The sequence below is a fragment of the Myotis nattereri genome (assembly GCF_964212035.1).
Source record: "Myotis nattereri genome assembly, chromosome: 3".
NCBI lineage: Eukaryota > Metazoa > Chordata > Mammalia > Chiroptera > Vespertilionidae > Myotis > Myotis nattereri.
In genome coordinates this window covers 172,150,596-172,166,121 of record NC_138077.1, presented here as the reverse complement: position 1 = coordinate 172,166,121, position 15,526 = coordinate 172,150,596, and the positions used below count along the sequence as shown (strand labels likewise).

Sequence of the window (15,526 nt, the reverse complement as noted above, 5' to 3'; positions counted from 1 at the left end):
CAAAAGCTGTACATGACTGTCCATAGCAGCACTGTTCACAATAGCCAAAGTTAGAAACAACCTAAATGTCCATCAGCTGGTGAATGGATAAAGTAAATGTGCTACATACAGTGAAATATTATCTTCGTTTACAACCGTAGGACCGGATGACTGGCCAGTAGCTATGATGCGCACTGACCACCAGGGGGGCAGACACTCAACACAGGAGCTGCCTCCTGGTGGTCAGTGCCCTCCCACAGCCAACCTTCCGGGGCCGGCCAACCTCCTGTGGTCCCTCCCCCACAGCTGGCCAGGCCGAGGGACCCCACCCATGCATGAATTCATGCACCAGGCCTCTAGTTCAGTTATAAAAAGGAGTGAAGTACTGATACATGCTACAGCATGGGTGAATCACAAAAACATTATGCTAAGTTAAAGAAGCCAGAGGGCCCAAGCTGGTTTGGTTCAGCGGGTAGAGCATCGGCCTGCAGGCCAAAGGGTCCTGGATTCGATTCAGGTCAAGGGCATGTACCTTGGTTGCAAGCTCCTCCCCTGCCTGGGCCTGGGTCAGGGATTGTGCAAAAGGCAACCAATTGATGTGTTTCTCTCACATTGATGTTTCTCTCTCTGTTTTTCCCTCTCTTACACTCTCCCTAAAAATCAACGAAAAAATATCCTCAGGTGAGGATAAACAACAACAAAAATCAATAAATAAAAAATAAGAAGCCAGAGGGATGTAAAGCACAGCATATGAAATATCTATAATAATAAAAGTGTTATATGCTAATTAGACCAGACAGCCAAACGACCTTCTGGACGTCCTTCCAGACGACCTGCTGGACGAAGCCGAGGCTGCGAGGGCCAAGCCCCTTGCACAAATTTTGTGCATCAGGCCTCTAGTAGTCAATAATATGTTAATAACTAGGTATACTACCAGGTGGGTACTGGAAATATCAGAGGGAACACTTTGTAAAGTACTTGATTATCTTATCACTTTGTTGCACACAGGAAACTAGTACAAAATAGCACTGAATGTAATTGAAACTTTAAAAAAAAATTTTTTTAAAGAAGCCAGACACAAAAGACCACATATTGTATGACTATTTATTTGAAACATTCAGAAAAGGCAAATCTAGAGAGAAAAGACAGAGAATATAGTAAGTGGTTGCCCAGAGCTGCTTGGGGTAGGAACAGAGAGTGACTATAAACTGTCACAGGGATTTTGGGGGGTGATAAAAATGCGCTAAAACTGGATTGTGGTTGATGGTTTCACAACTCTATAAATTTACTAAAAATCACTGAATATACACTTGAATTAATCTTATGGTATATAAATTTTACTTCAATGAAGTTATTTTTTTTAAAAAAGAGCCTGAGTATGGTTGGAACTACTCTGTGAAGATAAGGGGAAGAAGCTGTTTATTAGTCAGAGTAAGAATGATAACAACATGAAAAAGAGGAGCTCAAGTGGAGTCTCTAAGAAAGTTTTGCATCATGAGACACCTTACCACAAACCCTGCATCTCTATCAAAGTTTATGAACAGCATTAAATGACTGATATGAGTTAAGAAGTTCAATTTTCTGGTGTCACTGGACAAATAAGAAACACCTCATGATGACACAGAAATGTAGATGCAGAAAAAAGCATAGGAAAGCAAAAACACAAGCACAACTCCTTGGGAGGGCTCTAGATCGCATAAAGTTCAGACCTAAAAGTTAAAGTACCAGATGTACAGCTGGCATCAGGTCACACTGGTTTCCTTTATATTTTACTAGAGGCCTGGTGCATAAAATTTGTGCACTTGGGGGGGGGGTGTCCCTCAGCCTGGCCTGCACCTTCTCACAGTCCAGGAACCCTCAGGGAATATCCAACTGACAGCTTGGGGAGCAGGCCTAAGCCGTCAGTCGGACATCCTTAGCGCTGCCAAGGAGGCGGGGGAAGCTCCTACCACCACCGCTGCACTTGCCAGCTGTGAGCCGGCTTCTGGCTGAGCAGTGCTCCCCCTGTGGGAGGGCACTGACCACCAGGGGGCAGCTCCTGTGTTGAGCATCTGCCCCTTGGTGATCAATGCAGGTCATAGCGAGCGGTTGAGCGGCCTTAGCATAGCATTAGCATATTATGCTTTGATTGGTTGAACAGCCGACTGGAAGACCGAACACCTAGCATATTAGGCTTTTTATATAGGATATTTCACAAGTTACATTTAAATTTTAATAGGTAGCAAAGCTGACTGTACAGCTATATATTTAAATAATTATAGTGATGTTGTGCAACTTAAAATGACTAATTTTAAAGACCATGAGTTGTTTTGGTGTGACCACACTCTTGCCCTACTTCTTTTGGTCAGAGACCCCTTCTTTTTGGTAAGGAACTCATTCCTTGAGATTGGGTGGGGCTGACACCATCACATCCTCCTTCAAGCCATAGAGAAGGACATGTGACCCAGTACCTGCCAAAGACCCTTATATCCCTATACATAGTAATTGGTTCAAAGAAGAACATGTGACCCAAGCCAAACCAATAATTGTTGCTGGATCTTTTGTGCCAGAACTAAACTGGCAAGATTTGAGCCTGAGGCTGAGAACTCTCATTGTAACTCAGTGGAAAATCTATGTAAGCATGATGATAGGAGGTCTGCCAACATCATATGTATTTCTGGACCAGATGTACTCAGTTATTAAGTCAACACTTTTTTGTGTGCAAATTAATCTGATCTGAGTTTCTGTCACTTGCAACCAAAAAGTCTCCTCTATAAAAAGCCACTGAAAAAGTAGTGAGACAACCTAGCTGGTGTGGCAGCAGTGGTTGAGTGGGGATCTATGAACCAGGAGGTCACGGTTCAATTCCCCATCAGGGCACATGCCTGGGTTGTGGGCTCGATCCCCAGAGGGGGGTGTGCAGGAGGCAGCCAATCAATGATATTCTCTCATCATTGATATTCTATCTCCCTCTCCCTTCCTCTTTGAATTCAATAAAAAAAAAAAATTTTTTTTTAAAGTAGTGAGACATCTAGAATGGTTGCCAAAGGGGTCCAAATGATGCAACCCAGAAGAGAAGGGAAGATATCTCTCTGAGGAGATAGAATTGACCAATGGAAAACATGATGCAGGAGAGAAGCGGGGCGACATATTTCTTCTTCCAGACTCCCATCTACTGATCTGAGGAATTGTTCCTCCATAAAAAGATATCCTGTGTGGCCAAGCAAGCACACCTGTCAACAATCTCTCCCCAGCTCTTTGGGGAGCAGTGGCCAATGAGATAAGTTATCACCTTATATTGTTTCTCTTCCTTTTCTGCCTCATTTTCATTTTCTCTTTTGATGCCCTGGAGTTATGCCTCCCAGATAAAGTCTCAACTCTTAAACCTTGTCTCAATCTCCATTTCTAGGGAACCCAGACCAATAAAAGTACAGCAACCATCAGGCATTGAGATCATAAACAAAATGAGGATTCTCAATATTAATACAATGTTGAATAGAAATTATAATAATTTGCACAGTAATAAAGACAAAAAATAAATCAGTTATAAAGTTTGGAAAGGAACAAAAATTCATAATTTCTAGATATGATTGTCCATATTACGTATGAATCCACAGATACATTTTTAGAATTAACAAGAGTTTAGCAAGTTATATAGCCGGATACAAAATCCTTATATACCTAGAAATCCTATATAATAAAAGGCTAATATGCAACTCAACAGAAAGCGGACGACCAGTCACTATGACGTGCACTGACCACCAGGGAGCAGATGCTCAACGCAGGAGCTGTCCCCTGGTGGTCAGTGCGCTCCCACGGGGGAGTACTGCTCAGCCAGAGGCCGGGCTCATGGCTGGCAAGCGCAGAGGCAGTGGCAGGAGCCTCTCCCACCTCCGCGGCAGCACTAAGGGTGTCTGACCGCTCCCCCGAGGGTTCCCGGACTGTGAGAGGGCACAGGCTGGGCTGAGGGACCTCCCCGCCCCGGGTGCATGAATGTCATGCACCGGGGCCTCTAGTAAATCAAATAAAGATATTTAAGAACCTTGCAGAGAAAATTATAAAATGTCATTGTGCAATATAAAGAACTAAATAAATCGATCCCCAGTTTGGGGCATCCAGGAGGCAGCTGATCAGTGATTCTCATCATTGATGTTTCTATCTCTCTCTCCCTTTCCCTTCCTTTCTGAAATCAATAAAAATATTTTTAAAAATAAATGGAGAGTGCACCATAATCATAAATTGGAAACTCAATAATATAAGGATGTCACTGTTCCCAAACTGATATATAAATTCAATGAAATCCCAATCAAATTCTAATAAGATGTGGAGGTTTTCTAAAGTATACATGGAAATTCAAAGAGCTCAGAGCAGCAGCCAAGATACTTTAAAAAGGTGGGAGGAGTTACTCTACCAAATTCTAAGACTTATTAGAATTAAGAGCATTTATAATAGGTAAAAATGTATAACCAGACCTATTGAACAAAATAGAAAGTCCAGAAAACAACCCACAAATAAGGACGAGAGAGAAAGAGAGAGAGAGAGAGAGAGAGAGAGAGAGAGAGAGAGAGAGAGAGAGAGAGAGAAACATAGATTGGTTGCCTCCTACATGTGCCTCGACTAGGGATTGAACCCAGTATATGCCCTGACTGGAAAGCGAACCCATGACCTTTTGGTATATTGGATAAGGTTCCAACCAACTGAACTACACTGGCCAGGGCACCATTATATATTCTTAAAAAAAAGAATTCCATGTGTTTTAAGGAGAATTCATTTGCAACAAATTTGAATTAGGAGAGGGAGAGCCAGGGATCAATTACACTGGTTTGTGATCATCTAGGACTGAGGTAATGAAAGATGCTCCAAGGTGTCAGGGTGGCATTCATTCAAATACTTGGCTGTCCAGTTTACACAGACTCTGTGCTAAGCTCTGGAGATAAAAAGACCCAACCAGCCATCAAAGTAGGAGAAAGAGGGGAGGGTGGAAGCTTGAGAAAAAATTTAAAAACATGCAGTAGTTTCTGAAATCAGTGATGAAGAAAAAAATAAGTCAAAGGTTCCTAATCCTCAAGAGTTCTATAATTCAAGTACATATAAGGTACCATGGTGAGTACAGCCGTATGGACTAAGGATTGATGAGAACAAGCAGGAAATAGTCTCGACTATACCACAAACAAGTGAGAAATATGACTAGAAAAGAAAAAGGAATGATTGCTTGGCAGCTAAAAAGGCCAAAAGACTCAATGGTTCTTTGTTTTATGATGAGAAAGACATAGTAAGTCTTATGGTTTAGGGAAGCATCCATTAAAAGGAATAGATTGAAGATGCTAGAAAGGAAAGGAAAAATTGTGAGATCAAGGTTCTGAGGGAAGTGGCAAGGTATGGGACTCAAAGTACAATAAAACAGGTAAGCTTTAGAGATAAGACACTTTTCAGGCTCAAGAGAAAGATGGTTCAATGACATATTGATACAGTGGTATGCTGAGGTTAAAATGAAGAACTCGTGTCAGAACTCATGTCAAACTTTTCAATAGAAGATGATGTAGGGAAACAAAGATGATAAATGATAGAAATGATTTGCAGTAAACTTCAAATGAGAAACTATTAATAAGAGATCAACTTTTGGGTGCTTTTTTTTTCTTTATTGTTGAAAGTATTACAGATGTCCCCTTTGTTTGGTTGTGTGTTTGTTTTGTTCTTTTTTTAAAAAACATTGACCCCCTCCACCCCGCACCCACCCCTCCCAGGCATTCACCACTCTATTGTCTGTGTGAACTGGTCTAGTCTCCCCCTAACACTACTCTATAGTTCATGAGTAAGAATAGATTATAAGACTCAGCATTAAGAGTTAGTGAAATGAGTATAACAAAAGCTCAATGAAGTATATGTCCAAAGTGACAAAACAGGCAGCATTAAAGTAGTTGATAGTAATCAGAACGGATTTACTTTGATCAGCAGTGAGATAATGAATTGAACATAGCAGATTCAGCAGATTGAAAAATTGGGCCTAACCAACCAGAGTTATGAACAGGTTCAAGACTAAAAACAATTGAGGATATAAATAAGGCTATATCTAGGAAACCCTACTCAGGTAAATTTTCATCAGAAATAAAGATCTGATAAAGCCTTTCATTATATTCTGCTTCTTTAGCAGCAAAATGATACTAAATTAACAAAGGCAAGACTAAAAAGGCAAGGGTAACTTTTGAGATGCTAACAGTGGCACTCTTAGAAAATCTGGAACTAATCCAGAAAATATTTTGCAGAAAGAAAATACAGTTGAATAAAAAGTGTAAGATCTGCCCTGACCAGTAGCTCAGTTGGTTGGAGCTGCCTTCCAATATGCTAAGGTTGCAGATTCAATCCCAGGTTAAGGGCACATACGGGACGCAACCAATAAATGTATAAATGGGTAAAATAATGAGTCAATGTTTCTCTCTCTCTCTCTCTCTCTCTCTCTCTCTCTCAAATCAATAAATTTTTTAAAAAAAATTATTTTAAGCATAAGACCTTAAGACCAGAAACCAGAGAACTAGGATTTGAGTTCCAATTTAAGCAAATAATCCCATGCCCAGTAGGCCTCAATTCCTTATCTAGATTAGGGACAAAATAATAACAAAAAGTAATACAGAAATAAGAATAGCAGCAGCTAACTTTTTTTTTTATGGTTATTATGTTTCAGGCACAGTTCTAAATTTTTTACATGCATTAACGCACTTAATCCTTACATTAAATCTATGGAGGTGATTTATCCCCACTTCACTGATGAATAAATGAAGACAGCGAGGTTAAATCAACTGTCCAGAATCACATAGCTATTGTGATATAAGCAAAATTTCAACCTGTATAAAATGCCCTGGATTTTTTTTTTTACTATGTTCTCTGCCTCTCTCGGTTATGAAGATGAAAATGTAGTAAAAAGTATTTTAAGAATATACAAATGCTCATCATTACTGCTGAATATCAAGTAACAGGATGAAATAATCCAAACAAAATCCTAGATCATTAATTTACAGTCAACATTCCAAAAAATGTACCTATTATATGCTGGGGGTGAGTATAAACCTTAACAATGCATGTGCCTTGTCCTTAAGAAGTAGGGCGACAAGATATTGACAAAATGAACATGCTGCTTTTCTATGATGAGCTGAGGTAAGCAGAACAATCAATGATACAGAATAAAAAGCTGGAAGAAGTCACCAAATCACAGCTTCAAAAAATAACAGCACTAAAATAACAGCAAAAGGATTAGGAAATAACTGAGCCAGAAATCAACATAATTCTTTTTTAAGTAAAGGTTTCTAATAATTATAAAGCTTTTTAAAAAAGAAAGATAAGGTTTCAAATAGCAACAGGTTTTTCAGAGCAACAGATTTCATGTATGGACACCATAAAAGGGATTATCACTACCAAGAAAAGGTCCTAGCCATATTATAAATACTGTAATAACAAAAAATTGTTGCTACTTACTGGGCACTAGTAAAAAACACTGTTCTAAGCACTTTACATGTATTGATTTATTTAATCTTTGCAACAACCCTATAAGGTAAGTCCTACTATTATCCCATTTTATAGATAGGGATAATAAGGCATAATGAGGTGAATAAAGTAGCATGCCCAAGTTTACTCAATGAGGGGCAGTGCTAGTATGGCAGACTAAGGCAGTTTGCCTCCAGAGTTTGTGTTATTATACTTCCCTTAGTAGGAAACTAAGAAGCAGAACAAGAATTTATTCAGAATTATTATTCAGTCGTATTTGGCAACAAGGAAGAAAGTGCCTTTCACTTACGATAAGCAGATAATACTTCATCTATAGCAGTTCTGTCCCTGGCCTTCCCTCCAAATTAAGACTGCAAATTCCTCCTGGGCTTTCATGTCCTCTGCTTCCATTACAATCAACTTACTGATGACTCCCAAATCTAGATCTTCATCCCAATCTCTCTCCTCTGCACCTAAAACCTGTACCAACAACCCAGTAGACTTTTCCCTTTGAATGCTCCATGAGCACCTCAAATCAGCATGTCCAAAACTGAATCATGATATCCATTCCACCTCATTTCTACCCTCAAACCTATTCTTTCTCCTAATTTTTTTTTTTTTTATTGATTTCAGAGAGGAAGGGAGAGGGAGAGAGAGAAATATCAATGATGAGAATCACTGTTTGGCTGCCTTCTGCACTCCCCCTACTGGGGAACGAGCCTGAAACCTGGGCATGTGCCCTTGACGGGAATGGAACCCAGGACCCTTCAGTCCCCAGGCTGACGTTCTATCCACTGAGCCAAACCAGCAAGGGCCTAACTTTACTTTATAAGGTTATATTAATTTGAATTTAGTGTTGTTTTGCAAAACCGATCTTGTGTGTGTATGTGCGTATGTGTGTGTTGTCCTGTCCCACCTGAAGACAAACTCCATAGAAGATGGAGAGCAAACATTGTATGTGTCATATCTAAATTCCTAATGTGCACAATTCTTGATCAGTGCAATGTTCTCAGGGATGAACTTTTGATTCCTTTAAAGAGAAATTAATACTAAGCATGGTGTCAAGTAATACATCTTTTTTAAAATGGCAATGCCTGCCGAATCGGTTTGGCTCGGTGGATAGAGCCTCGGTCTCCGGACTGAGGGGTCCCGGGTTCGATTCCGGTCGGGGGCATGTACCTTGGTTGCGGGCACATCCCTACTGGGGGGCGTGCAGGAGGCAGCTGATGGATCTCTCTCATCGATGTTTCTAGCTCTCTATCCCTCTCCCTTCTTCTCTGTAAACATTCAATAAAATACATTTTTTTTAAAAAATGGCACTGCCTTCAGAAACCAGACCCAATTGTTTTACAAAAAAAAAGTACTAATTGAGTATTAAATCAATCACAACTCTCTAGGATATGCTAATTATTGTAAGTGTTCAGTGATGGCTAGTATAGGCCATGCACTATGCTAAACACTTTACACACATTTTGCCATTTAATTTTCACAACAACTCTACGATCTGGGTACTGTTATTATACCCATTTTCCAGAGGAGGAAACTAAAACTTAAGACGGCTTAAACAATGTGGCCAAGATGGCAAGTTAGAAGATAACAGTAGGGGATCTCATGTCACAGTTTAACACTAAAGCCCGTGCCCTTTAGCATTTACTATTTTGCCTCTTAAGGAGAAAATGAAATACGTGTTTAAAACTTCAAAGAAAAAAAAAAATTAAGCACAAAGCTTAAATCAAAGAAATGTTAGTTTTAAATATACAACGTGCCAAAATAGAGTAGCACTGTGGACGTTCAGGCAGTTAAGAAAGGACGTGTGTTGGGGGGGTCCAAACATCTTTCAAAAACCTCAGCAAACGAAAAAGATCCAGACCCACAGAAATACAACGGTCAAAAAATACATGTGAGTGTTTCTTTTATTGGAACACCATGATCCATAGAAACCAAAAATGTCTAGCATCTTATACACTAGTACATTCCACAAAGACATTCTACCAATGCTAGCACCCTCCACAGTAATTCAATGTGTAGTTTGGGGGAGGGGGGGCGGCGGGGGAGAAAGGTGACAATCAATCCACCCCAAACAGGTGGAAGGCTGGGGAAGCTCGGTGAGAGGATCGGTGAGTGAGGGACACTGCCGATCACCCACCTTCCCCCGGCGCTGGGAACACGGGGACGCCCTGAGCTGCACATGGTCCCAACATCAGGCTGCAGCCACGATTCGCCCAACATTCCGCAGCTGCACACCGAGGGTGCAGACCAAAGCTTCCCAACTTTCCCTGGCGGCCGTAAACCCCGGGTGCAGGAGCCCACTCTGAAGTGGGCCTCGGGGTGCAAAGAGGGTCCCTCCCTGCCAGATCCCTCGGGAAGGGAAGGAGGCGCGAAGGAGGGGCGGCCTCCCCCGGCCCGCGCCCGCGCGCGCCGCTCCTTTTGTCGGGGTGGCGAGGAGGGCGGCCGCCCGCACCCGCCGGGGGGCGCACGGGGAGTGGGCGGGGAGTGCGAGGGGGCGCAGCGCCGCGGCTTTCCCGGCGCCGGGGGTGGGGACACAAAGAATTTGGGAAGCGCCGCCGATCAGCCGGCCGGCCGAGGAGCTTCCCCCACCCGCCCGGCCGTGCGCCGCCGCGAAACTCCAGGCTCGGGTGCCCGCGGACCGGTGGAGGTGGAGGTGGAGGTGGAGGCGGGCGCCCCGGCCTCTCGGGGGCCCGCAGTAGGCGAGGCTGCGGGCCGGGTTCCGAGGGCGGCGGGAGGCCGCAGCCGCCAGCCTCTCCGCCCAGCCGCAGGGCAGGCCGCGGGATCCCGGCGCCCCGCCGCCACACCCACCCACCCACTCACCCACCCCCGAGGCCCGGCGCGGCAGGACTCGGCCGTTCTTCCTCCGGCTACGGCGACGCGCCCCACGCCCGGGATTTACCTGCTGATCTTCTGGGCGAAGGCGCGGCGCTCGGCCATGGCTGCGGCGGCGGCGGCGGCGGTCTGGGCGCGGAGAGCGGGCGCGTGCCTCCCTCGCTCGCGGCCTCCGCCAGTCCCGGCGCCGGACTCGGGAGGCTGGGGCTGGCGGCCGAGCCGGGAACGAGCCCTACCGTAATGCTCCTGAGAGCGGCGCAACGAGAAACCGCTCCTCCTCCACCCGCCCCCCCATCCCCCCGCCCGCGCGTCAATTCCCGCGGGAGCGCTGGCGGGGAAACCCAGGGGAAGAATGGGGTGTGGGGGGACCCAGGCGCCAGCCCTGGCCGCCGCGCTGCTGCGGCCCGCACGACCTACAGGACGGAGGGAGAAGCCCGACCGGGGCCAGCGATTTGGGGGCGGTAGAGGGGGTGCGGGGAGCGGGGGGGCCTTTCCCAAAAAGGAAGGGAAGGAAATGGAAGATGGGCTTTGCCGAGCGGGCCTGTGCTTTGCCGCCCAGGGTGGCTCGGTTCGAGTGCCAGCAGCGCCCGTCTCCGACCTATTAAAAGCACTTTTTCTTTTCTTTTTCCACCGTGTGAACGGGGTCTGGCTGGACAAAGAATGGTTTGTCTTACAGAAAAAGAGACAGAAAAGACCTTTCTCCTACGGAAGTAACGGCAATAATAGTTGACCGCCGGGCCCTGGATTACAGTTTTACACGCAGGATATTATTTAAAATTCACAATAGCTCTCTGAAGTAAGGTGTGACCACAATTTTAGCGAGAAGGGAATTGGTTCAGAGAAGCTAAGCTACTGGCCCCAGGTCACACAGATGGTAATCTCTGCCACTGGCGTTCAAGCCCGAGCCCAGGTCTTGGCTTTGAGGACCAGTGTTTCTGCGTTGATAGCACCCTTCCTGAGTCTGTTACTTCCCCCTTTTGGATCTCATTTTCCATTATATATGTTGGACGAAGAGAGCTCTATGTACCTTACCAATTTCCTATTCTATTAAGTAATTTCTGTTTATCACTCTAACTGATCTTGCCCATTAAATCGATTGTTAAACAGGGAGTAGCAGAAAGCTTGCTTTATTATTCTGCTGTAATCCCATGTGTCTAGATTGTTTGCCTCCTAGTGCACATTTGCTGATTAGTGAAGTTACAGTGGGAAAAAAAGAACAATACCTTGGTTTCTTGTACCTTTCCTCTTAAGGATTGCAAGAATTTACCCTCTGTGTTTGTTTATTATTATGTTATCCTCGCTGTGTCCTTGTGAAGTATGTGGGATACTTATTTTCCTGTTTTACAGTTGGCAAGTTTGTAGTATTCAGCCATTAAGTTATTTGCCTGGACTCACACACTGAGTCAGAGGCGAAAACCTCAATTAGTCAGATCCAGAACTTCCTGCCCAGTGCTCCAGCAGTGCGGGAAATTTCATTTACGTGGTTTGTATAACAGTGCTCATTCCAGCAAAGATAGTTTACTCAAAGAGGAGATATATGTAGGTTCTATCTAAGTGTAGAGCCCACCTAGCGTTCTAGAGAATACAAAGCTGGATTAGACTCAGTCCTACTCTCGGGAAGTTTGAGTCCATTGGGAAAGATGAAACAGCTGCTTATAAAACTGTAAGTCCAGGCTCACACTGTATCATGGCCTTTCAGATCCTCTGTGTAGAAACCCAGTCTTATTCTGCTGCTTCCTTCCTATGTGACCTTGGGTAAACTACTTAACTTCAACTCTAAAATGGGGGAAATAATTGTACCTACTTGAAAGAGTAGAGTGAGGATTCATTGAGTTAATTCGTATAAAGTTCTTAGAAAAGGACATACAGTAAGTACTATATGTATTAGCAACTGTTGTTAATATCACTATTATTCTCATTATTCATCGTTACACTGGGGCTTGTCCTGGGTGCTTGATGGAGCCTGAATTGGTTGTCTGCTCTCAAGCCCCAGCCAGATGTTGTATGCCTTTATCTCTGCTCCCCAAACATCTTTTCACTACTCTCATAGAGAACTGACCAAATTCTGTTTTGAATAGTTCTTTGTATACATGACTCACTAGTTGCCAAAGTGTCTGGAAGGACATTGCATGCACTGTGCAGCCTGCTGGGAACATTTAGAGCAGAAAGAGGATTTGCAGGACCAAGCTGTAAGCAGATACACAGAGTTTGGGGAATACTCCAAGCAAGAATGGTGGCCCCCACCCCTGGGGAAGAGCTGGCAGTCACAGACAAGACCAGTCTGGGCAGATATCCATGTTTCACAGGGGTCCAATCTCAGGGAAACGTATGGAGTTCAACAGTGGAATTGCTTTGGCTGACCAGCATTCATGCTTCCCACACTAACCCGCGCACACATGCACATATGTACATGTGCGCGTGCATGCACACACACACACACACACACACACACACACACTGGCCTCAATACACCATACTTCTATGGAGCTGACCTCCCCACCCCAGATTGCCTGTCATCCTAGTTTCAAGGATGAGTATGTGTGGCCTAAACCCTGGAAGGCAGAGCATCACATTCCTCTGACTTACGTAACTAGTTTGGAGATAGGCATGTGAATCAAGCCAAGACTATTGGGCCCAATCAGAACTAAAAATTCTATGTGCTGTACCGGTACCTCCGTCTCATTTGCCTGAGAGTGAAGTCAAACACAGCAGAGAGGAGAGCAAAAAATGGGAACAAGGAGGAAGAGAGGAGCTCCTATAGCATTGCTTGTTCTTGGACTTTGCAGTTACACAAAGTAATGTGCAGAGGTTTTGTCTGTTAGTTGGTTTGGTTTGGTTTGTGATTTTGCTTAAGCTAATTTGAGTTCATTTGGTTTTCTGTCATTAGCAACTGAAAGAGTCTTACCTGATAGAGACCTTTATTTAGTCAACCAATTTAGTCAACCTGGAGGTAAAACGGTAAATAAGACACAATTTGTGTCCTCAAAGAATATAGCGTTTGGTTGAAGAGATAAACAAGTAAAATGTATGCTAAGTGCTAACTTGGGAAAAATTCAGGATGCTCCATGTCAGTTCTAGATAGCATCAGTTCTCAGCATCAGTTAAAGACTAGAATATCACCAGGATGTTCATTTGACATAAGGTGGAGAAAACTAGATGGAGTTGAACTATGTTTAACCCTATTAAAACTTTGTGGAAAGACTGTTTGGAACTCTGGGGAACCAATGGCTCAGACATTGATGAATTTAGAACCCAAGTCTCCCACTGATGGGAAGATACTGGCAAAGAAACTACTTTCCAAGAGCCAGGACCTATTTGGCAGAGCAGCCTCAAAACAGTGACGTTTAAGTTAGAAAGCCTCAGGACAGTTTTCCCACTAGATATACACATTGTTCTAAAGTCCTTTAAACAGAAGACTTCGGGATGTGGAAAGAAGAAAAAAAGAGAGAGGAATTCATATTAGTTTCACATTCTAACCTTTACTGAGTTCAAGTTTCCCCCTTTAAGGGAGATTATGGTTGTGACAAGGTCAAGGTTCTAAGGCCACAGAGTGTTTGTGTTAGGAGCGATAAAGTTCTGACTTTTCAGGCGGAATGTGTTCTCTTTGGGGGGATTTGGGAGAGGGAAGGAGATAGAGAGTGGTTCCTTTGTTTAAGCTTGAGCTTTTATTAAGCATCACTGGATTCATGCAATAAAATTGACATGAGGCTCCCTCCACTAGGAGGCTCTAAGGAAGGCCAGTGAGTGTGGCCCAGAGGAAGGGATGACGGGCCTGCCACTTGGGCTTACCTCAATCCCAAATTGAAGTCTAGGAGTTGGGCACAAAGTCTAAGCTAGGGAAGCTTTTGTCTGTCTCGTCCTCTGTCACTCACTCTCTCTTAATGTCTAGCAATATGATTTTTACAAGAGACAATTCAGGGATTCTAAACCTACCCACACTGCACAACTAAGAGCACCTATGTTTACTTTTATGTTGCTTACTGCACTATTCACTAATTGCCTATTAATCTGTATTTCCCATTAGATTTGATCTCTTGTTCACCATTGTATTTCAAGCATCTACTACACTGCCTGATCCCATATAATAATGCGCTAATATGCAAATGGTCATCACGCCCTCACGCCATAACGCCGTAAGGGCTCAGACACTCAACGCTGGGGAGAGAGGAATGGGGATCAGCCAGGCACAAATCAGCTCACGAGACAGGAATGGGGACCAACCAGGCTGCGGCCCGGGAGAGGGACAAGCCACCTGCCCCACGGTCCCGGGCGCCAGCGCCTGCAGCTGTGGCCCGGCGAAGCTGCCTGCCCACTGTCCCCTGCAGCTGTGGCTGGCCTGGATGAAGCCGGCCCAGGTCCTGGGTGCCTGTGGCCGGCCAGAGGAAGGGAAGCCTGGGTCCCGGGTGTGGGGCAAGGCAGAGGCAGTTAGGGAGCAGTTACAGACGATCAGACCAGTAGGGGAGCAGTTAGGGGCAATCAGGCAGGCAAGCAGAGGTGGTTAGGGGTGATCAGGTAGAGGGGTTAGAGGCAATCAGGCAGGCAGGCAGGCGAGTGGCTAGGAGCCAGTGGTCCCAGATTTCGAGAGGCAGTCAGACATCCCCTGAGGGGTCCTGGATTGGAGAGGGTGCAGGCCGCACTGAGGGACTCCCCCATGTGCACAAATTTCATGTACCAGGCCTCTAGTCTATTATAATCACTCAGTGAATATTTTTGAGCAAATAAATGCTATGGACTAAAATATTTTGCAATCTTGCCTTAATTTACATTTCCCCAGAAACAATGATTAATCAATCACATGAATGTGTCCATTAACTCAGACACTCTCCAAACCCCATCATCTAGGAGTTTATGGAGATTCCATTAGGTAGGCATGATTGATTAATCATTGGCCATTGGTGATTAAACTCAATCTCCAGCCACTCCTCTCTTCAAAGGTCTGTGGGTGGGGCTGAAAGTCCCAACCCTCTAATCCAGCCGTGGGCAAACCACGGCCCCGTTTGAAATGAATAAAACTAAAAAAAAAAAAAAAGACCGTACCCTTTTATGTAATGATGTTTACTTTGAATTTATATTAGTTCACACAAACACTCCATCCATGCTTTTGTTCCGGCCCTCCAGTCCAGTTTAAGAACCCATTGTGGCCCTTGAGTCAAAAAGTTTGCCCACCCCTGCTCTAATCACAAGTGGTTCCTCTGACAACTAACCCCCATCTGAAGCTATCTTGGGGCCCACCAAGAATCACCTCATTTGC

The 15,526-nt window shown here is 44.3% G+C and overlaps 1 protein-coding gene across 2 annotated transcripts in view; it reads right to left on the bottom strand.

Moving 5' to 3' along the window:
• DOCK7 (dedicator of cytokinesis 7) overlaps window positions 1–10,455 on the bottom strand; it is a 187,327-nt gene extending 176,872 nt beyond the window's left edge. The window contains exon 1 of one of the 2 annotated variants that reach the window (XM_081087071.1): window positions 10,343–10,455. In XM_081087071.1, coding sequence (XP_080943197.1) covers window positions 10,343–10,380 — 38 coding nt within the window. In that variant the 5' untranslated portion in view covers window positions 10,381–10,455. The remainder of the gene's footprint in view (window positions 1–10,342) is intronic. The other variant, XM_081087072.1, reaches the window with a different exon arrangement.
• Between the last annotated feature and the right edge of the window lie 5,071 nt (window positions 10,456–15,526).